The sequence below is a fragment of the Somniosus microcephalus genome, chromosome 13 (assembly GCF_052327205.1).
Source record: "Somniosus microcephalus isolate GS21.2 chromosome 13, FLI_Smic_1.0, whole genome shotgun sequence".
In the NCBI taxonomy this organism is placed as follows: domain Eukaryota; kingdom Metazoa; phylum Chordata; class Chondrichthyes; order Squaliformes; family Somniosidae; genus Somniosus; species Somniosus microcephalus.
The window spans coordinates 151,383,981-151,407,880 of record NC_140999.1 but is presented as its reverse complement, the minus strand read 5'-3'; the positions used below and the strand labels follow the sequence as shown (position 1 = coordinate 151,407,880).

General features: G+C 49.2%; 1 protein-coding gene across 2 annotated transcripts in view; it reads left to right on the top strand.

The window, feature by feature from the left end:
• The window catches only part of ttpal (tocopherol (alpha) transfer protein-like), a 39,163-nt gene extending 31,930 nt beyond the window's left edge, over window positions 1-7,233 (top strand). For both annotated transcript variants that reach the window (XM_086005362.1, XM_086005363.1), the window contains one exon: window positions 4,991-7,233. In XM_086005362.1, the coding sequence (XP_085861488.1) occupies window positions 4,991-5,269 (279 nt within the window). In that variant the 3' untranslated portion in view covers window positions 5,270-7,233. The remainder of the gene's footprint in view (window positions 1-4,990) is intronic.
• Window positions 7,234-23,900: the final 16,667 nt, after the last annotated feature.

Sequence of the window (23,900 nt, the reverse complement as noted above, 5' to 3'; positions counted from 1 at the left end):
CACCGCGGCTTCCGTGCCCTACGCTGCCCCAGTCTCAGCGCCTCGGGCCCCGACTTCTGTCCGGCTCTTTTCCCCGGCCGTGGTCGAGTCCTCCGTTCATCCCTCCCCTATTTCACAGCCAACGTGGCCGACTTGCTGCTCGTCGCTGATCGGCTTACCCACCACCGTGATAGAGGGGATGATCACTGCCTGTTGCTGATGGAAGGCTTCGTGTCAGAATTCTTCCTTCGCTCTGCAGACTCGAGTCTTCTCTCAGCAGAATGATGAGGGCGGATGCCTCTTCTCGACGCCCGTTAAACTGCCTTGGATGTATCTCTGCCGCAGGGTAAGATCGTACTCGTTGCCACTGGTTGAAGGTCAGGGCGGAACTGCCCAATAAATCATTACACAGCACTTATATACCGGTGTGGTCACCGCCGGTATTACAGTATACAGCAGCCAAGATAAAGTAGTGCAACTCTTAAAATAGTTCTCTTAAAGGTGGAACGGTTACTAAAATAGTTCTCTTAAAGGTGGACCGGTTACATACACTACAGCTAGGGTGGCAGCGGTCAGTGTTCGCGTGGCCTCAATCTGCGTGTGCAGGAGGCCAGCAAGTGACTGCGTGGCAGCACTGAGCACTTGCGTGGCAGGTGCCAGTGCTTCGGAGAAGCCCTGGACAGTCCTTTCCACTGCTTCGGACAAGGCCGGGACAGCCCTTTCCACTGCTTCGGTCAAGCCCTGGACAGTCCTTTCCATTGCTGCCCCAAAGTCCTGCACACTCTGCCAGTGTGTCGATGGAGTCAGGCATCCTCCCCACTGCAGCCATCAGCTCAGTGTGCCTGAGCCGAGCCTGGGCGCTCATTTCTGAAAGGCTACGCACCTCCTCTGCACTCTGTGCAACAGTCATCGTGGCCTGCCTCACCCTCCGGGGAGACAGCCCCCGAGCTTCCCTACCCTCCTCGCGTTGCTCCAGCCCGCTGGTTCCTGCAACTGGTTCCTCATCAGAGACCGCCCCCCCCTCTCCAGGGAACTACTATCCCCAGTCTCCAGATGGGCTGGCTCCCCTGAGGCTGGCACAGATGTTCCGGCTTCCTCCTGTTCGTCGCCTCCGGAGACAGTGGCACTGGCAGCTTGAGGGCCCGGCTCCCGAGCTGATGATGCAGCATCTGAAAGCAGGGAGGTTGAAGAGTGGCTTTAGCAAAAGGACAGGGTGGCAGCAAGGGATGCAAGATTACTGCAATGCTATGACATGGCTCCACAGTGAGAAAGCATGCTGGTGGGGGGAACAAGTGGAAGGAGACAGCTCCAAAAGGTGAGGACCTTACCATCGCTGTGCACAATGGGGTCAGCAGCTCCAGTGGTGACGGGACCAATCATACGGCCTCCAACAATCTGGTGGACTCTCTCTTCGAGATCCGTGAGAGTCTGGAGTTGAGAACGTCCTCCTCTGGTGCGAAGCTGCTCCTTGCGGTTCCTCGCCAGCTTGGCCTGCAGGAAAAAGGACGGGAAGTGATGAAACATGATGCCCTGAGTTATCATCTCATGCCCCCCATGGTGGAATAGCCCTTACATCATGCCCTGAGTTTAATGTGCATGTGTGTTCCCAGAAAGGGCCATGGGTGCTTGCTGACAGATGGCCAATGGGGCATCGCGCACCCTCTGACTATAAAGTCAGGTGCAGAGGGAGGGATGAAGAAGTTTGCCGAAACACCACTCACCCTCACGACCCGAGTGAGGTCGTTGAATTTCTTCCTGCACTGCACAGGGCTCCTGGTCACCATGCTATTGGAGTTGACCTTTTGAGAAACTTCCCTCCAAGCTCTTCGGTATTCCTTCTGATTAGACCTCCTGCCATTGTTGGGGTACAGCACATCTCGCCGGCGCTCCACTGCGCCTACCAATTCATCCAATGCCCCATTGGTAAAGCGTTCCGCTCTCTGCCTCACCCTCTCCATCTTCTCAAAGTTTGTAACGCCACAGAATGGCCAGCTCCGATTTTGAGGCCTACAAGGCACAGAGTGTGGCTGCTGATCCTTACTGACCCACCCCTTTAAGAGCTGGCCGGCGCCTGAAAGTCTTGTGGTCATCGGTAATTGACAGCACCTGCGCTGCGCCCGCCCCGATATTGAGTAGCGCCGCCAGTTTAGCGCCTTAGGAGTCCCGTGTAACGCCTGATTTTGCGCCTCAATCGCCTTTAGGGGCGCTGCAACCCAATATCGCGCAAGGTGGCGATAAGTTGCGTCTGGCTATAAAATTTGCGCAGCGCCAATTCTAACGCCCCAAGCGGGGCTATACTCAATTTCTAGGCCATGGGATCCTGGGCTTCATAAATAGAAGCATAGAGTGCAAAAGCCAGGAAGTTATGCTAACCTATATAAAACACTAGTTCGGCCCCAACTGGAGTATTGTGCCCAATTCTGGGCACCACACTTTAGGAAGGACATGCAAGCTTTGGAGAGAGTACAGAAGAGATTTATTAGAATGGTTCCAGGGATGAAGGATTACAGTAATGGGGGTAGACTGGAGAAGCTGGGGTTGTTCTCCTTGGAGCAGAGAGGCTAAGAGGAGATTTAATAGAGGTGTTTAAAATCATGAAGGGTTTAGATAGAGTAAGTAAAGATAAACGGTTTCCAATGGCTGAAGGGTCGATAATGAGAGGGCACAGATTCAAGGTGATTGCCAAAAGAACCAGGAGCGACATGAGGAAACACTTTTTTACGCAACAAGTGGTTAGGATTTTGAATGCGCTGCCTGATAGGGTGGTGGATACAGATTCAATAGTAGCCTTCCAAAGGGAATTGGATAAATACTTGAAGGAGAAAAAATTGCAGGGATATGGGGAAAGAGCAGGGGAGTGGGACTAACTGGATTGCTCTTCGAAAGAGCTGGCGCAGACTCGATGGGTCGAATGGCCTCCTTCTGTGCTGTGCTGTTCTATCTATATATATAAAGCGGCTCTTCTGTCTGTCTGTCTGTCCGTCCGCCCGGTCTCTATACGTTTGGAAGTTACAGAGTGTACCGACGCGCGCGTCGCCTCAAAAGAAAGCTTGCGATTCCGGACCGGTCATAGGCGTATTTATGTTTCGGCCGGACAAAAATCCCACCCGCGGTATCCCAAAAACGTTCAGCGTTCCGCTCATTAGCATCTCATTAGCGACCGTGTGACGTCGAGGTCTTCCGACAGTTGAGTGTCGAGTGACTCGACGATTGACCAATCCTACGCTTCGGTGACCTGACTGGTCGACCAATCGGTGCGTGTGTGGGCGGGCCTTATCCTTCTGAACCGAGGTGAGTGGCCGCCATCTTGATTTTCCACGATTTTTTTCCCCCACACTTTCTGTGTGTTAGGGAACTAAGGTAAATATTTCAATTATGTGTTCGGCAATTAATTAACAATTTATTTGAGTTTTATATTGTGTTTAGCAACCCCCCCTCCTCACCCTCGCGCAGGGGGGACTCGGGGCCTGAAGCTGAAAAAAATTTCTCTCTCTCTCTCTCTCTCTCTTCCCTCTCTCTCTCTCCTTCTCCTCTTCCCTCTCTCCTCTTCCCTCTCTCTCCTTCTCCTCTTCCCTCTCTGTCTCTCTCTACTTCCCCGTCTCAGGTGTCGCGGACGGAGCGCGGGCGCGCCGCCCGAAGTTTCCCACTCGCTAACGGCCTTGCCGGCTCCCGCGGGCCGCCCGCACTCACCGCGCATGCGCCGCCCGCACTCACCGCGCATGCGCCGCCCGCACTCACCGCGCATGCGCCGCCCGCAGCGGCCGTCCATCAGCCGCGCGATACGCGGGGGACCTCAGCAACGGCACCGGACCTCAGGCGCTAGGCAGGGGGAGGGGCCGGAGAGAGGGACAGAGGGGTGAGGGGAGGGAAGGGAGAGAGGGGAGGGGAGGGAAGGGAGAGAGGGGAGGGGAGGTAAGGGAAGGGAGAGAGGGGAGGGGAGGGAGAGAGGGGAGGGGAGGGAGGGAGAGAGAGGGGGAAGGGAGGGAGGGACAGAGGGGAGGGAGAGGGGGGAGGCAGAGAGGAGAGGGGGGAGGGAGGGATAGGACAGGGAGAGGACATAACCGGGAGAGGGGGGACACACAGGGGCAGGGAGACCAAACGCCCCAAAATTGCCCTCGCGCCCCAAAATTGCCCTCGCAACGCGGGGCTCCCCAGCTAGTAATTCTATATTGTACACTTATCAAATGGGGGGGGGGGGTTGTTGACATGAGCATGAACCTCATACCCTTCATTCTGTGGTTTAGCATTGTTAGTAAATTGATCAATTATTCCATTGGAAAGAATAAGAGGATTCCTGGTCAGTAGGTCAGTGATTATAAGATTACAGCTTATTCTGTCATAGTACCAGATAACAAGTATGGTGAAGCCCACTTAAACACTAAAATTAATAACCTGCTTCAAGGAAGATATTGCTGCACAAATTATTTTCTAATGACTTGCAGATCATTTAAGTAAATTGAATAGGCTAGAACATGAGTGTTGTCTCCGGAGTCCTATTCTGCCCAGCCCAAGTGCTCCACTCCCAGTCTAAGTCTAGGTCTTGTCTTGGGTGCTGAAAATGGGAAAAGTAGAATAGTCAGACTAAACACATGAGCATAATTGGCAAATGGGATATTCATTTGAGCACATTCTACTGTACTATTTAATTCTTATTTGTGACAACTTGGTTGGCCTGTTCACATTGGTATGCCTCCATCACTAAGCATAATATTTGTTAAATGAGACTGTTTTGCTGAGAGTGAAGACAAAAGTCTCTTTTGCAGTGATGGAGTAAGAAAAATAATACATTTGATGGAGGAAAATCCTGTCATTTTAAAAGGTGGTGTTTATTTTGGCAGTATATTTCATATCTTTCCATATTTTTTATGGAAGGTTATTCCTGTTGTTTGGTTTACCTTTCTAAAATCTTGTTACAGAATTGAACTTTACCAATTTAAAAATGCACTGCATAATTGATATTACAGTAATTCTTAGTGATAAAGATCTGAATATATTAATCCCTCTTTTTTAGTTTGTTCTTCATGGCTCAGATCTAAGCTCACTTCACAAGGATATTCCACCTAACACCCTTCCTCAAGAGTATGGAGGTACAATGGAAAAACTCAACACAACAGCCTGGGCTGAGTCTTTGCTGGCATTTGAGGAGGAATTTGTAGCAGAATTTCGTCAGACACATTCACCGACGGATAATTCACTTACGCAGTTTGCAGTCGGGGCAAATGATCATTCAGGTCAACAGTGTGATGATTCCTTTAGAGGAGTGAGGTCACAGCTGTATTACTGTTATTAATAAGACTCAGTGTTTGCTACTTGCCCTGAAGGATTTTTCTTTTGTGCTGGGGTGCTTATTCAAAATTAGCAGTGTGATCACTTAAAAGTACTTGATTATTTTAGACATTGAAGAGACTGTATTGTCAGAAATTTCTGACTTGTACTTTCCTACTTATAGAATTCAATACATTATAATATTCTTGATCTATCAGCAGCAATTTTAAAGATGGCAGCAGACAGACCCAACCCTCTGCAATTTCTACATTAAATATTGTCTGACAGTCTCTCTCAATTTTTGATAACCAGTTTATACAAAACCTCAGCTGTCAAAGAAAAAAACACACAAATTTGAGCAGTCCTGATCTGTCTGCTGCCATATTATTGACCTTGCATTGGTAACACCTCAAACAGGAATTTTTGGTTTGGAAGCTAGATATTTTTCAACTGTATAGAGATTAAGGCCTGATTTTTAACTGGAAATACTGGTCTCAACTTAAACCTTTTGAACATTGATAGAATAGTCACACAATTTCCATCATCCAGTATATGTAGTTACTATCTGGAACTGCTAAGTATTACAGAAAAATATTTGGAGCCAGAGAAAATGTTCACTCAGTAACTACACTGAAATGTTGCTGTGGGCCTTAAAGGGATGAAGGGAAGAACAGTTTTTACTACCAGCTGTCCACCTGAAGTATACTGTAAACAGTATACAAAGTTTAACACAGCATCCTATTAAAGAAGAGTTATTATACTTGATCTGCAATAACCCAACCATTTTTATTTAATTCTAAAGCATTTCAGGATTATATTAGAAAGAAAAATTCAGCCATATATAATCTTTCTCTCACCTGCATTGTTATCAACTGCTCAAGATAAATTAATACAAAAAATACTTTCTGCTGAATCTAATATGGAGGCAGTATTGTTGAATAAAATAATAAAACCGTAGAGTTCAGCATAGCTGTCACATCCATCTTGAGTCGGCTGCTCAGTATGTTTAGTATTGTCCAATCCGGCCTGGAGATGTGCAGAGCTTGTTGAACAAACAGTGTCACAGTAGGCTTTGGCAATATGTAATACAAGCAGTTTTTTTTGATACACTGAATTGGATTAATAAGGAATGATAGATTTTTTAAATGAAGTCACACATCTTTTTGTTCATTATGTGGTAGTTTAACAGAAGTACTTTTTGTTGCCCCTGAGTTTTCAGAAGTATATTTAATATATTTTAGCCCAAAGAAAAGAACACAGACAATGCACAGCCTACATTTTATGGTAAATGTTACATACAAGTTAGAACATAATGGTACGGTCAGCTTCTGTCATTGCATCATACATTATTATAGTGTATGCACTGAAGTATGACAGGATATAAACTGGGTCAAAATGTTACATTTCTGATTCTCCCCTCTATTTAAACAGCAGCATTTGCTGAAGATAAATGATTAGGATCAAAGATCGACATGTGTAATATTATAGCTAGCCAGCACAAGAATATAAACACTTAATGTGTAAGAAATTGAGAGATAAGCACCAGTTCCACAAATAGTCAACATCATAGACACTTATAATGAAAAAACAGCTGCAAAAGTCAACAGTATTGTAGAATCATTAGAGACTGGGATTCAACTAGTCTTCAGCTATTTTTCAGTATTTTGTGGTGTTGTAAAGTGCAAAATCCATTGATTGCTCCTATTTGGAGAGTTTTACGAAACGCGTGTCCTAAAATATTTTGAGGTTTCTCAATTGCTGAGAGAACCATGAACTAAGTGTTGTATCATAGTGTTCTAATGGAGTTATTGTATTTATAAAAGCAGAAACAAATTGTATGGCCTACATTTTGAGAATTATTAGTTCCCCATTCAGGAAAGTCTATTTGGCTTATTTCTAATATGACAAGTTTTGAGGCTTTGTGTAAGATTTTTTTGTCAAAGACCAACTACTCTTACTGTATCCTTTTGGAGGGGGAGTGGGGGGGGGGGGGGGGGGAAGAGAGACAAGGTTTAAGTAAAAGTCACTACTGCAGCATTGACCAACCTGCAGCCCATGGGCCAAATCCATCCTGTTCCCTGATCTTACCTGACTCTTTGAATTTTTTTTCCAGATTTTAGTCCCTCCCACAGGTGGAAACTGTTAATGTGCCAGTGGCTTCATGGGAAATTAAGAAAATATTTCTGCCAGTACTATAGGCTTTTGTCAGCAGGAGGATGCTAGATTATCATACAGCTCCTGCTCCCTGCAGCGCTGCACTCTTCATTCAATCAAGACCTCAGGAATTCACGGTACTGCAGGTCTCGACTAAAGGAGACGAGCAGTAAGTTTCTGTAAGTGCACTGCCCTCTTACTGATTCCGACCCACTGCTCCAAATGGTTGGACGCTTTTGTATTAGTGCATCTCCTGTGGCAATGCTCATCCTAAGTCACTGGAGCCCCGACAGCAACCATCCCTCCCTCTCCCAACATACACTGCTTTGAATTTACCTTGGCTTTTTTGAGACCCCTGATTGTCACCCTTTTTTAATACTAAAAATAGAACCTAAAATATGCTCAAATAATAGGTTTTAAATTGGCAATAAAAACTGACTTTAATGATCCTTGCCAATGTGCCAGTTACAGTTGACAATAGCAGTTTTCTACAAGCCAGTGCAAATAGTTCACTTGGAAGAGGAACATTTAAAAAAAATTTAGAATAACTTTATAAAAATTTAATTTTGTATGGCACTAGCAAGATTCCAGACCATACCTGCCTGTATCTTCCAAACGTTCCACTAACAAAATCTGGTTCACCACCTCTCAAATTCAGTTTACCAATTAATTTGGCAACCTTATTGTAAATCTTGATCAGTGAAATACTGGGCTTTCCTTTCTTATGGCTTAATTTGGCATTGGAGGACCTTGCTTTTGGTCTTAAAGTATCCATGTGGACAATTGGACTTTTGAGCATTTTGCACATACAAATCCAAAGATGATCAGAGTTCAGCAAAGTTGCAATCTGACCAGAATATAATAATGTCATTTAAACTGTTGCCAAAGTTAGTTTAGCTCACTGCACACATTATCAAATTACATCATTTAATGATTCTCTGCCAATAGAAGAATTGATTCAAAACTAAAACCCACAGTTATTTTAAATCTGTATAATTTAGGAAACAAACCACTCTTAATGCTTTTTATTTACAAAAAAAGCCGGTTGTGGTTTCATTGTATAGTTTCAAGAAATAAATTAATTGTGGAGCCATTAAGCTTTAAACAATCAAGCTGACAAACTCTGGATTGCTTGCCTGTCTCAATGGCATGATTCACATTCCACAGTTAAATTCTGGCGGGGATTGCAGGTTTCCAGCAGGATCCGGTTTCAGCGAGTTAATTTCCCACCCGCCAGTGGCCGATGAGGCCTGGCGATTTTAACCGCCAGGCCTCATCTGCATGCTGCCAAATTTGCTGTACGCCTGAAAAGAGTGCAAAGTGGTAGCTGGCTGGCAGGTGGGAGAGCAAATTCGACCAGCACCAGGGGAAAGTTCTCCACAAGCAGGTACGCCACGGGAGTCCGGGGCATGGGAGGCCACAACCTTCCACGTGGGGCACTCCTGCTCCTCCTGATCCCACAAAGGAAAGATTTCACTTACCATGGAGGGCCTGTTCATCCTTCCCAACAGCTGCCAATCTGCTTTCACCTGGTGGGAAAGCCATGGCGGTGTCCCCACTCAGGCGGGGGTTAAAATGCAATTTGGGGTCCCATTGATGCAATAGGACCCTGATTTGCATAAATTCATGAGATCCTTGCCTGCTGTAGGTGGGCCCACAGAATCCTGCAGGTTAAAATTGGCAGTGTCAGGGAAGGGACGAGTTGCCCCTTGTTCCTGCCCTGGTTTCCGCTGGGCAGGTAGGATTAAAATGGACCCCGAGTTGTTTGATTCCACTAAGCTTTTAGCAGTTGTTAACATCCTATTACAGTATAATTATTTTGTGCCAAACCAGATATTATAGAATAATTATTCTCATTGTGGCTCACAAATCTGGAGGGCAAGCACTTAACAAATTTTCTATATTTAAAAAAAAAAAAAAGAATTTGCATTTTTGCTGGTAATAGCATAGCATATTCTACTGTTTTCTGCTGTACAACCATAGTTCAGTCAAGGCATATTTAAAATTGAAAGTTATTTTATAAATATGGTGTAATGTTAAAAGTATGTATAATATTACATATTACTGATGTAAAAAGCAAAAGCCTCCATGTTGGGCTAGCTTGCTTATCCAGTGAATAACTAAACCATACCGAGCAGTTTCCAAGTTTGACTCCTGGTCTGATCTGCACTGGGGTGGCAGTGGCTGCACTGTAATTGAGCTGAGTTAACGGGTGGAAAATCAGCCAGAGTTCCTGCTCCTGATCACTATCCAACAGCCCCTGCTGGCAATGTATGTGTGAATGTTGACCAGGGATAACATTAGACCTGGCTCTCGTGCCCCCCTACCTGTCAAAAATGTTCACGTAAATAATGGACCTATAGAACCATACCCTAGGAAGGAGTCACCAAGACGGTCAGGAGAAAATTGGAGATGAACATTTTTATTTTAATAAATGAATGTTTTATATTGTGTCTTTTGTACTAGAGTTATTTGGCATAAGAGGATATGTGAACTAGTTGTATTAAATCTTGGGCTAGGCAGTTCATTTTGTTTTAAGTCATGTTCACAACAATATACTCATACAGGCCTAAATAGGAACTTAAAATATAGTTCACCATTACTTTTGGGGCTTTTCTAAACTGAGAGTTATTGGAATATTATTCCACTGTATGTTAATTGTTACAACTGTCAATAAAATTTGTTTAAAAAATCTCAGGAAGTTTTCTTTGAGGGCAAGCATACATGTACAGTTCATGTATTCAATTTAAATTTGGTTGAAGCTTCTTGCAAACAAAAAGTTGTCCAATTCTGAATTGCACTTTAGTGGCTACTGGCTAGGCATAGGTATTAGCCTATGCACACCAGACATGTGGAGTAAGCTCAAATTACAAGATTTTTGCAATATGTTGTGATGTGGTTACACAAAAATCTGTCCAATGTACTTTGGTGGTCTAAGAGATATTGGGGGAGAAATTGGGTATAGCCCCGTTTGGGGCGCTAGAATTGGCGCTGCGCAAATTTTATCGCCAGGCGCAACTTATCGCCACCTCGAGCGATATTGGGTTGCTGCGCCCCTAAAGGTGATTGTGGCGTTGATTCAGGCGCTGCACGGGAGTCTTAAGGCGCTAACCCGGCGGCACTACTCAATATGTCGACGGCCGGGCACAGCGCAGGTGCTGTGAATAATCGATTACCCCGAGACATACTGGCGCCGGCCAGCTCTTAAAGGGGCGCGTCAATTAGGATCAGCAGCCACACTCTGCGCCTTGTAGGCCTCAAAATTGGCGCTGTGCTTTCTGTGGCGTTCCAAACTTTGAACATATGGAGAGGGTGAGGCAGAGAGCGGAGCGCTTTACCGATGGGGCATTGGATGCTTTGGTTGGCGAAGTGGAGTGCCGGCGAGCTGTGCTGTACCCCGACAATGGCAGGAGGCCTCATCAGAGCGAGTACCGCAGGGCTTGGAGGGAAGTTTGTCAAAGAGTCACCTCACAGAAAGAAGTTCAACGACCTCACTCGGGCCGTTAAGGTGAGTGCCTTTTTCGCAATCTTCTTCATCCCTCCATCTGCACCTGACATTATGGCCAGAGGGTGCGCGAAGCCCCAATGGCCATCTGTCAGCCAGCACCCATGGCCCTTTCTGGAAACACACACGCACATTCAGCTCAATGCATAATGTAAGGGCTATTCTACCATGGGGGGCATGTGATGTCAGCTCAATGCATAATGTAAGGGCTATTCTACCATGGGGGGCATGTGATGTCAGCTCAGGCTTGCATGTTTCATCACTTCCCGTCCTTTCTCCTGCAGGCCAAGCTGGCCAGGAACCGGAGGGAGCAGCTTCGTACCGGAGGAGGCCCTCAGCTGCAGACACTGACGGACCTGGAGGAACGAATCCACCAGATTGTTGGAAGTCGGATGATTGGTCCTGTCACCACTGGAGCTGCCGACCCCATTATGCACAGCGATGGTAAGGTCATCACCTTTTGAACTCTCTCCTTCCACTTGTTCCCCCCACCAGCATGCTTTTTCACTCTGGACCCATGTCAGAGCATTGCAGCACTCATGCATCCCTTGCTGCCACCCTGTCCTTTCGCTAAAGCCACTCTTCAACCTCCCTGCTTTCAGATGCTGCATCACCAGCTCGGGAGCCGGGCCCTCAAGCTGCCACTGACTCCGGAGGTGACGAGCAGGAGGAAGCTGGACCATCCCCGCCACCCTCAGGCGAGCCAGCCCCTCTGCAGACTGGGGAGACTACTTCCCTGGAGGGGAGCGGGGGGGAATGCTCCGAGGAGGAACCAGTTCCAGGAACCAGCGGGCTGCAGCAACGCAAGGGGGGTAGGGAAGCTCGGGGGCCGTCTCCCCGGAGGGCAAGTCAGGCCGCGAGTACTGCTGCACAGAGCGCAGAAGAGGTGCATTCCCTCGCAGAAATGAGCGCCCAGGCTCGGCTCAGGCACACTGAGCTCATGGCTGCAGTGGCAAGGATGCCTGAATCCATCGAGACACTGGCAAGGAGTGTCCAAGACTTCGGGGCAGCACAGGCAAGGAGTGCGCAGGACTTCGGGGCAGCACAGGCAAGGAGTGCGCAGGACTTTGGGCAGCACAGGCAAGGAGTGCGCAGGACTTTGGGGCAGCACTGGAAAGGACTGTCCAGGGCTTCACCGAAGCACTGGCACCTGCCACGCAAGTGCTGAGTGCTGCCACGCAGTCACTCGCTGGTCTCATGCAGACGCATGTTGAGGCCACGCGACCAATGACTGCTGCCACCCTCGCTGGATCTGGCGGGATTACCCGGGGCCCTTGCAGCACCACAGCAGGGCGTCAATCTGTGGACCAGCCGATTGCTGCGCTGCTGCCCCGTCGGAGTGCCAGTGTGTCGGTCGACCAGGGAGCTGCTGTCCGCTCTCAGGATGTCAGCATTCCTGATGCCACCGCTGGCACGTCTCCACTGCAGCTGCCACCACCTGCAGGACAGACTGCTTCCACCCATGCACAGTTGGAGCAGTCAGCATCCGGGCCCTCCAAGGCCAGAGGTCGTCCAGGACGTCCCTCAGGGGCATCTGCGCTTTCGGACAGCCAGCAGGCCTCCCCCAGCCTTGATGCAGCCACTGGCGTCCCATTACGGAGGAGCTGCAGGGAGGGAAGGGGCTGATCTCGCAAGAGAAGTAGATCACCATCAAGGGGGAAAGAGTAGAAGGTGCTGCTGAGACGTCTTATTTGTAGAAATCAAGGCCGTGGATGCTGGTCTGAATGTTAGTAATGTTTTGGATAGTCTCCCGGGTGTGCGATACACTTGTGTTACTGTGTTACTTTTGCTTTCTGTAGCCATTGCTTTGTCATGTTGGAAGGAAGCACATTTTGCAAAATAACAACTTTTTTTATTTACATTGGCCATGTCTGCTATTTACATTCATACTGCCCTTCATAGGCTTTGGGTTATCCGAACGGTTCCATTCCTGCTCTTCGAATGGCACCAAGCATTCTGTCAGAGGGGCCTAGAAGCGGCTTGTTATCAGCCTCTGACGGACGGCCCTTCCAGTTTGTACCTCTCTCCCGTCTTGGTCCTCCTCCTCCTCCGCTGGTGCTTCAATGTCTGGTGGCATTGGCTGGGTGCGTAGGATGGCGAGGTTATGCAGCATGCAACAGACAACCACAAAGTGGGAGACTTGCTCTGGTGAGTACTGCAAGGCGCCTCCGGAATGGTCCAGACAGCGGAACCGCTGCTTCAGCACACCGAATGTGTGCTCCACAATGTTCTTCGTCGCCTGATGGCTCGCATTGTAGCGCTCTTCAGCAGGGGTGCTGGGCGAACGGAGCGGGGTCATCAGCCATGGGCACAGAGGATAGCCCTTGTCACTGAGAAGCCAGCCTCCTGGGTGAGCCGGGGCCTCGAATAAGTCTGCAACTGAAGTCTGGCGCAGGATGAAGGCGTCATGGCTGCTGCCAGGGAACTGCACATTGACTGCGAGGATCAGCTGTCGGTGGTCACAGACCAGCTGAACATTCAAGGAATGGAACCCCTTGCGGTTGCAGAACTCCTCCGGATTCAAAACAGGCGCCCGCAAAGCCACGTGCGTGCAATCAATGGCGCCCTGCACCATGGGGAAGTCCGCTATTGCTGCGAAGCCCCCTGCGCGCTCCCGCTGCTTCTCCAGTGTCATAGGGAAGGAGATGTACTGCCACCTCCTTTTAAATAGGGCATCTGTTACTTGACGGATGCAGCAATGCACCGCAAACTGCGATATGTTGGCGATGTCCCCAGTTGCGGCCTGAAAGGAGCCGCTCGCATAGAAATTCAGGGCAACAGTCATCTTGACAGCCACCGACAGAGGGGTCCTGCACCTTATCTGAGGCTGCCGATCTGGCTGAAGCAGGTGGCACAACTCAGTCACCACCTCCTTTCTGAAGCGCAGCCTTCTAAGACACTGCTCCTCTGACATGTTCAAGTAAGAGAACTGCTGTCGGAAAACCCTGGCAGCGTAAGGTCTGGTGTGGCGACATCTGTTGGCCCTCCTCCGTCTGGCCATTCCTGCCCCTCTGTGCCCTTTCCAGATGGTTCAGCAGTAGAACGTTCCCCTCCAATGCAGCCCCCATAATAATAGCGTGCAAGAAATTGTTAACATTGTAAATGCTCACCAGCAGCAAGGTGATGGTCAGAAGGCTGAAGTTCCTCTGGCCAGCGCTGGCTCACTGGTGCAATGGGTCTGAGTGCAGCTCAGCAACTCTGTGAAAGTCTCGAGGAAGTTGTGCTCCCAAAATGGCTGCCGCTTTTATACCAGCGCAGTCCACTTTAAAGAGCGTCCCCCCCCCCCCCAAGCCCGAGAGCGACTGGGGAACGTTCCAGGTAAGCAGTCCTTATTAGCGCCAGGCGGAACGGAGGGGGGCGCCACTGAATTTCCAATCCAGGGCACCAAAAAGGGGTTGCACACTGAAATGACGCCATGATCTGCCTGCGCCCGCGAGCGGGCGCTAAGAGCCCACTCAATATGGTAAGAGGCGCAGGGTTCGCTGCGCCCGGGCGCTAGTGGGTTAGCGCCCCACTTCTCGGCCTCTTTAGGCACTAATCGCTGGCGCTACCAACCGAATTTCTCCCCCATTGAGTTTATATAGCCACAGGATAAAAGTGCTGCGCACATATGTTAAGTCCGTGAATGATTGAGACACGGACTAGCAGGAGAGAAAACAAACAGATCTTTAGTTTCGTTTATGCTTTTACCAGTAAACAACAGAGGCTCTCTAGCGCCTTTTATACAGGGGTGGTCACTGCCGGTACTGCAGTCTGAGACCAGTTATTCTCTTAAAGGTACATACACAACAACATATATGTTTCACGTGAATACAGGTCACTTATTAACCCTATCTGCATTGTACTACCATCATAAATACAACCATTCTCTAGCATCAAAACATCCTTTTAGACAGTAATTTCTTCCAGGGTCTAAGGCAATCTAAATTGAAGTAACATGCCCAAATAAAATTATAAAATGATAGAAACAAGGTGGGGGGGGATTTTAACCCCAAAAAATGGGTGGGAGGTTAAACAGTTAATAACTGAATCCCGTCCCCAACCTGCCTCCAACTCGACCACTTCCGGTTTTGATGGGGGGGTGGTGGTGTGGTGGGCAGCCAACCTGCTCCCAGAAGGTGGGTCACCCATTTAAATATAATGAGGCTCTGTGCCTCAGTGATCCACCATTACAAATTTAACTCTGGCTGGTCGGGTTTCCCGGGCCTCGGGAAACCCGCCAGCTAAAGGAAGGCAAGGACTGCTGGATTCAAGAGGGAAGTGCCTTTACACTTACCTCCTGGATCTAGCATCCCTGCCTCGCCCACCATGAGGCCTCCAATCTCCTTCCCCCCAGGCCTTCGATCCCCCTCACAAGGTGTCTGATCAACCCCCACAACCTAACATCCCCACTCCCTTTTGAGGCTTCCGATCTCCCCCCTGACCTTCTCCCCTCTCCCCGACCCTCCTACTCCTCACTCCTCCAGCCCCCGACCATCCCCTCTTCCCCCAAATCAATCAATTACTCCCTCCCTCCTCTCTGCGGCCTAGTGCCACAGGCCTACCCGCCCGGAGCCAGTCAACCTCTCCATCGGCCTGGCTGCAAGCAGGAATCGGTGCTTTGAAATGCTAATCAGACCCTGCCGTTAAATTCGGCAGGGCCTGTGGGAAATGCATTCTCCCGGGTTTCCCGACTACTTGATAGTCCCCACAACCTGCTGCCAGATTAAAATTCCGGCCAAGTTGGGTCTTGGCAGTATGACTGAATTTTTGGAAAATACAGTACTGTAATTGAATCAGAAACTTTTGTTTGTGTGATTTATACTAGATATGCCACTTTCCCAATGTATAGAAACCCAAGGCAGCTTAGCAGCATTTCTTGTAACAGCTTCCTCCCCTAGTTTCCACAACTGCACCTTTGCACTGCAGTCTAACAGTGCTTTGCTGCAGCAAAAATGTGATTCTTATATGGATTAAATTTCTTCATGTGCAGAACATTTCACTTATAAATAAACAAACAGCTCATCCAGGGATACAGACTATTGAATACATTTGTAAATTCACGGGGGGGGGAGGGAGTCAGCGGTCGTGTTCAGTGGCGGGTTGGGTGGGAAAAATATATATATTTTTAACAGCGGGTTGGGACCCTGCAGTCAACCCGCCACCACACGACTTTCCCAGATGTCAGATCTGTCGGGCTGAACAGACCGGACACGTAGTGGCAGGGGAGGCAATGCAGCTCATTATGATCTTGTTAAAAGCCCATTAAAAAGTATTTTGAGCTCACCTTTACAAGGTCACCCATAGGGTCTACGCTGCTCGGGGATCATGTCAGGTAAGGAGGTTGGGAGTTGTATGACCATGGAAACATTTCATTACTTGACAGCTGCAAATGTGCTATAAAAGCTCCCATCTCACACCTGTTCACTGTCCAAGCTCAGAAGCTGTTGCTTACTGCATTTGGAAGGCAGTTTGCAAGTGTTTGGAGCAAACCCTCTATTCAGGGTCACCTCATTGGAACAACCTCCCTCACCATCGATAGATCTCTTCTGTCATCTCAAGTTCACCTGCCATCTATTACATCAGTATCGGTGCCCTTGAAACTATCTCACCTTGGTTCTCAGAATCCCACCATGATCAGCCCCAACATCAGCAGCACCAGGCACAGCAGCACCAGGCACAACAACACCAACCTTCTCCGCAATCAACTGATGCTGCACAGGCCACAGGGCATCAGCATTGATGCCAGGGATGGCCTCGCCATAGCCAGATTAATTTCACTTGATGCTATATGCCCTGGCTGCCACATGATGTGCCAGGTTGGCACCACTGACACCAACACCATAAAGCATCCCTACAATGCCCAAGCCAATCCTTTCACACTCACCACCATTGCAGGGGGTACCATTATGTCTCACCATTCACTGCAACTCACTAAGCCACTTCCAAAGGTGCACACAAATCTGTCCAAGAACGCAAAGTGCTGAAAATAAAGGTTTCAATGTTTGACAGCACGTTACCAAAAACTTCACATGAACATTGGCTAAACCACCCAAGTGCCTACCCTTGTGTGTTCTTAGTTGGTATGCTTGTAGTAGGATGAGGGTGAGTGTGAGGGGTGGCAAGTGAGATGGGGAAGTGATAATGTAGATAGAGGGATGGGTGGAGGTGCAAGGTAAGTTGGTGTGAGTAAGGATGTGCAGGGAGTAGGGTAGGGAAGGCAGAGTGATGGGGATGTGATGAGTGGCACAGGAGGATGAGGTTGAGTGTGGCTTTGCAGTAACAAAGAAGTGGGTGACCAGTCTGTTGCGTGCTGGGCGTCCCATGGATGCTGCAGCCAAATGGACTGAGAGCAAGGATCATAAGAAGTCGGTAGAGAAGGCCATCTGGTTGGTCTGTGCCCTACGACAGATCCAGCTTTTAGATCAGCAGGTTAAAGCTTTGACAGCAGAACTGCAGAAGGCAGCCAAACTGTCTCGGGCAAGAGCTATGGCAGGGGAGGAACTATTGCAGGAATTACAAGCCCAAAATCAAGAGAAATTACAGCTAGTAGAGAAACACAGAAACAGGCATGAGTATTTTTGGTGTCAAGTCACCGAAGCAAAAAGAAATGAGCTAGTACTGAAAGAGGAGAAGAGGAGAATGCTCACCTAACCAGACAGTTAAGGGAACAGGAGGAGCAGTACAGAGATGTAAAGGCAGCTTATAAAGTAGCAAGCACTAGGGATTTTGAAGCGGGAGATCACGGCCCCTGTCAAAAGCAGATAGACAGTTTAAAATTTGCTCTGTCCAGGACAAAAGGCATGGTATGCCTAGTGAGCCTGGGTTCGGCCCAGGTAGACCTGGAAGTAGAAGTAGAAACTGTGCAGACGTCACCTGTTGCGCCGGGGAGCAACTCGGTTGGGCAGCAGGAGGGACAAGCAATCTGTAGGGAAGACAGGAAGGAGTGCACACCACCGCCACCTGTGGCGCCGGGTTTTGACTCAGTTTGGCAGCAGGCAGAAGTGGGCAAACAAATGCAGGAAAGGTCGGAGCCGGGGCCAATGTGCCCAGCTCGACAGCAAAAGTTTGGCCCACCTGGGGTAGGTGGGGGCCAGGGGCCCCTTGAAAGCCAGTTTGTGATTCCCCATGGGGCCCAACAGCTTAGGGCTATGGTAAGCCACTTGAGTAAGCTCACCCACAAGGGAGACCCCTCAGTCCACTTTATGGAAGTGGAACAAGCAGCAGGCATTAATGAGTGCGACAACTCAGAAATGGCCAAGATGCTCCTGTTCACCTTGGATGGCAAGCTGTACCAGTCCCTCTCTGCAGAGTGCAAGGAGGGACAGGGAGAGTACGCTGCCATCCGGGATCAAGTTCTGGAGGCGATGGGGATGAATGATGGTAGTCCATTCTCCCAGGTGGAGAAGACTACACAGTTAGCAGGGGAGACCCCACAGGCTTTCGCAGACAGGCTGTGGCCTGTGTATAGGAGTGCCTGTAATGGGGAACTCGACCGGGCTAATTTGAACCAGGATAAGCTGGCTCACTGGCTCCGAAGTCTGGTGGCAAACAGCTTGCCATGGATCAGAGCCAAGGCCGAGCTGTGGTTTGACCCAAAAGGCCCCCAAGTCACCGAGGAGACAGTGGTCAGACAACTGACCCTGGCTTGCCACAACGGTAGGGGGTAGAAGAACTACAAGCTAAAGGGAAAGTTCACGAGTTAAAACCCTGCCAGGGTAAGAAGGAATGGCACCAGGAAGGGGGTAACCCTTCCGATATGAGGCGTAACTGCTTCGGGTGTGGGAAGAGTGGGCATTGGAGAAGGGACTGTAAAAATCCTTTGAAGGATAGTGTAGGAAAGAACTCCCCAGCTCATGCCCCAAAGGCAGAAACACCGACCTCTCCCCCCACAGTTGATTCGATAGTAGCTGCACTTCGAGTTTTGTTGGCTGGCCCAGGGAGGGTAGCCACAGCCACGGGTGCTTTAACTCCATCTGCCCCCCCCCCCCAGATAACACAGACTTATGACTAGAGCCAGCACAGCCTGTCTATCTGTGTCCGCTTGAGTATGATGTATGGAAAAGACCGCTTGTTAAGATGGAAGTGGAAAAGGTAAAAGGGACCTATCTGTTGGACACGGGAGCTTCGAGCACCATAGTCTACTCAGATAACCCCGCTACCTCACCTCTGGCTAATGGGGTCCCGTACAGCTTAGTGGGGTTCACAGGTAACGAGCAGGTTGGCTCGTTCTCTATCCCGCTGTCCATTCATTTAGGAGCACTCCACACCAAGTGGACTTGTGTTTTAATGAAGTGGGAGCTGGAAGGAAAGGGGATCCTGGGGGTTGTCTGTGGCAGTTATCCCAGGGAAGCAGGGCAAGGGGACCTTGTGTACCCTAAAACCCAAGGAGGGTTACGACCTCGAGCAAATGGTCAATAACACTCCAGTGGAGTACCAGGCATTTGTGCGAGCACACCTCGGCGCATTTGCTACTCACAAGCATGATTATGGGAGGGTGAACGAGGTTGAAGTAAGTGTAGATGGGGACCCCATGACCCGACCATAAAAGCAGTATAATTTCCCCAGAGGCGGAGGTAGACATGGAAACGGCCATGACCTCTCTGGTCAAACAGGGGCTATTGAGACCAATAGCCACCCATGTAAACTCTCCGCTGTGGCCGATTAGGAAACCGGACAACTCCTGGAGAGCCACGGTGGACTATCGGGTACTCAATAGGAACATCCTCGCCTGTGCACCCACGGTCGCAGCTGCCGCCGACCTCATTGGAAGTATTCAAGCCTACGCAACCACCTTCACAGTGCTGGATATTTCCAACGGGTTTTGGTCCATCCCTCTACGAAGAGAGGACCAGTACAAGTTCGCTTTTACGTTTAAGGGCCAACAGTACACCTGGAACTGCCTACCACAGGGGTTCCACAATAGCCCCAGCATCTTCCACCAGTGTATGGCAGATTGTTTAAAAGACTTCAGCCGACCCTGACAGTTAGTCCAGTATGTGGATGACCTGCTGCTATTCACTGATGAAGGAGAGGAACATGGTCCACTCCTGGCTGAACTGCTGGAGTTGCTCAAGCAGGAAGGTTTTAAGGTAAACCCCAAGAAGGTACAAATCGGCCAAAAGGAAGTAAAGTTCCTAGGGCTGGCTGTACGAGCAGGGAAAAGGGCCATCGATAAAACCAGAAGGGAAGCAGTGCAGCAGTTACCAGCCCCCAATACAGTGACAGGAGTGAGATCTTTTCTAGGGTTAACAGGGTACTGCAGGGATTTTATTGAAGATTACGCCGCCACAGCAGCCCCTCTGCTGCGACTCCTACGCAAGGGAGTGAAGTGGGTTTGGAATGAGGGTTGCGAGGCAGCATTTGTAAGCCTCAAGAAAAATCTGCAGACCGCACCAGCTCTAGGGGCCATTGATGGGGAGAAAGAGTTTTTCTTGGAGGTAGCAGCCAGCGGGGGCAGTCTGAGTGCAGTGCTGCTCCAGGAGCGGCAGTGTCGGCTGAGACCGGTGGTTTACTCCTCCACGATACTCATAGATGTGGAAAAGGGCCATTCCAACTGTGAGAGGCACCTCCTCACCACTCACTGGGCTGTGAAAAGATCATTGATCTTCACAGGCACCTCGCCCATCACCCTCCTCACCCATCACACGCCCACCCAGATGCTCCTAGATGGGAGAATTAAAGATGGGACAGTGAGCAGTGCCCGCATTGCTCGCTGGACCCTGCTTCTCTCCCAGATGGATCCAAGGGTGAAAGGTCTCTGTGAACTGAAGCTCGCAGCCAACATGATTTATCCAGGGACGGTCCACCGGTGTTCCATTGAAGGAGTATGGGAAGTCAACATAGGTTTTCGGGCTGGGATACACCCCACAGGCCGCGAAATCTATCTGGACGGTTCCAGCACAGTATCTGCTGGGAAACGACTCACAGGGTGTGGAGTTTATGACCCAGGAGCAGACATTGCCCTGGCAATTAAACTCCCCACCACCATGAACACCCAGCAGGCTGAACTGTCTGTGGTAGTGTACGTGGTTACACACCCAGAGAAATTCCCTACCCCATACACGATTTGCTCGGACAGCATGTTCACGTGCAATTCATGTACGGAATACCTGGCCATCTGGTCTCGTCGGGGATACATCTCCGCCGACGGTAGACATCTGGCCATCAAGCCCCTGCTGATGAAAATCATGACAGCCGTAGGAGAGGAAGGGAAGGTCTATATCCATAAGGTTAAGGCCCATTCGAAGACAGAACACATGAGGGAGGGAAATCAAAGGGCAGATGAATCGGCCAAGCAGGGAGCTATGGAAGGAGAGTTTTGGGACCCCTACCAGACAGGTTCGGTAGCCGCAATCCGGGACAAGAGAGGCACACAAGGGGTAGCCTTAGTCCCGGACCTAAAGCAGGCCCAGGTACGGGATCCCATCCTCAGAGCCGTCCTGAACGCGCTCACGTAGAAACATAGAAGATAGGAGCAGGAGTAGGCCATTCGGCCCCTTGAGCCTGCCCTGCCATTCAATGCGATCATGGCTGATCATCCAAGTTCAGTACCCGGTCCCTGCTTTCTCCCCATACCCCTTGATCCCTTTAGCCTTAAGAAATATATCCAACTCCTTCTTGAATATATTTAATGAATTGGCCTCTACTGCCTTCTGTGGTAGAGAATTCCACAGGTTCACCACTCTCTGGGTGAAGAAATTCCTCCTCATTTCTGTCCTAAAAGGCCTACCCCTTTATCCTTAGACTGTGACCCCTGGTTCTGGATTCCCCGACCATCGGGAACATCCTCCCTGCATCTAGTCTGTCCAGTCCTGCCAGAATTTTATAAGTTTCAATGAGATCCCCTCTCGTTCTTCTAAACTCCAGCGAGTACAAGCCCAATCAACCCAATCTCTCCTCATACGTCATCCCAGGTATCAGCCTGGTGAATCTTCGCTGAACTCCTTCCATGGCAAGAATATCCTTCCTCAGATAAGGGGACCAAAACTGTACACAATACTCAAGATGTGGTCTCACCAAGGCCCTGTACAACTGCAGCAAGACATCCTTGTTCCTGTACTCAAACCCTCTCGCTATGAAGGTCAACATACCATTTGCCTTCTTAACCGCCTGCTGCACCTGCATGCTTACCTTCAGCGACTGGTGCACAAGGACACCCAGGTCTCGTTGCACTTCCCCTTCCCCCAATCTATTGCCATTCAGATAATAATCTGCCTTCCTGTTTTTGACTTCAAAGTGGATAACCTCACATTTATCCACGTTATATTGCATCTGCCATGCTTCTGCCCAATCACCCAACCTGTCCAAATCATCCTGTAGTTTCTCAGCATCCTCCTCACAGCACACACGCCCACCCAGCTTTGTGTCGTCTGCAAATTTGGAGATATTACACCTAGTTCCCTTGTCTAGATCATTAATATATATTGTGAATAGCTGGGGTCCAAGGACCGATCCCTGCGGTACCCCACTAGTCACTGCCTGCCACACGGAAAAAGACCTGTTTATTCCAACTCTCTGCTTTCTATCTGCCAACCAGTTCTCTATCCAAGTCAATACCTTGCCCCCAATCCCATGTGCCTTAACTTTACATGCTAATCTCTTATGTGGGACCTTATCAAAAGCCTTCTGAAAGTCCAAATACACCACATCCACTGGTTCTCCCTTATCTATTTTACTAGTTACATCCTCAAAAAATTCCAGTAGATTAGTCAAGCACGATTTACCTTTTGTAAATCCATGTTGACTTTGTCCGATCCTGTCACTGTTTTCCAAGTGCTCTGCTATTACATCTTTTATAATGGACTCCAGCATTTTCCCCACTACCGATGTCAGGCTTACCGGTCTGTAATTCCCCGTTTTCTTTCTACCACCTTTTTTGAATAGCGGGGTAACATTAGCTACACTCCAATCCACGGGTACTGTTCCAGATTCCATCAAATGTTGGAAGATGATCAGCAATGCATCTACTATTTCTAGGGCCACTTCCTTAAGTACCGTAGGATGTAGATTATCAGGCCCTGGGGATTTATCGGCCTTCAATCCCATCAATTTCCCTAACACCATTTCCCTACAAATACTGATTTCATTCAGTTCCTCCCTTTCATCAGACCCTATGTTCCCCAACATTTCTGGGAGGTTATTTGTGTCCTCCTTTGTGAAGACAGAACCAAAATATGTATTTAATTGGCCTGCCATTTCACAAAAGGGGAGAAAGTAGAGGGCCCATACGGTGCAGCAGCCATCACAGTCAAGGAAGGCATGCTGTTCAGAGGGGAGCAATGGGTAGTGCCGCAGCAGCACCAAAGGGAATTCCTCCAACTGGCCCATGAGGGTCCAGGAGCAGGGCATCCCGGGCCTGAGGCCACCTGGCAGTGGGTGAAGCAGGTAGGATGGTGGCCAGGACTGAGGGAACAGGTCTGCAAGTTCTGTGCCAGCTGTCTGGTGTGTGCTGCCAATAGCCCTGACCCCCAGAAAAGGAAGGGATCTTTGGAACACACCAGGAGGGTAGAGGGACCATGGCAGTCGATCCAGATCAATTACATTGAGCCCCTACCCACTGCCCAGGGAGGCTACAAGTATTGCCTAGTCCTGGTGGATGTGTTCTCAAAGCGGGTAGAAGCTTTTCCCTGCCGTACAGCTACCGCATTGGGTACAGCCAAGATCCTGGTCAGGGAAGTGTTCTCACGATGGGGCCTCCCACAGTATGTGGAGTCTGACCAAGGGAGTCACTTTACCAGACAGGTCATGCAGGAGACCCTCATGGTACTCGGCCTTGAAGGGAAATGGCACGTCGCCTACAACCTACAGTCATCGGGTCCTGTAGAGCGTTTAAACTGTACTATAAAGGAAAAGCTGCGCAAGGAGACAGGAGATTCACCCAAGAAGTGGATGGAAGTCTTACCGTTGGTCCTAATGGGGATCCGGGCCAGCCAGTCAAAAAGCACGGGGTATTCCCCACACGAGCTGATGACTGGCAGGGTTATGCGGACCCTGACCCATGTGCTAGCCCCAGTGC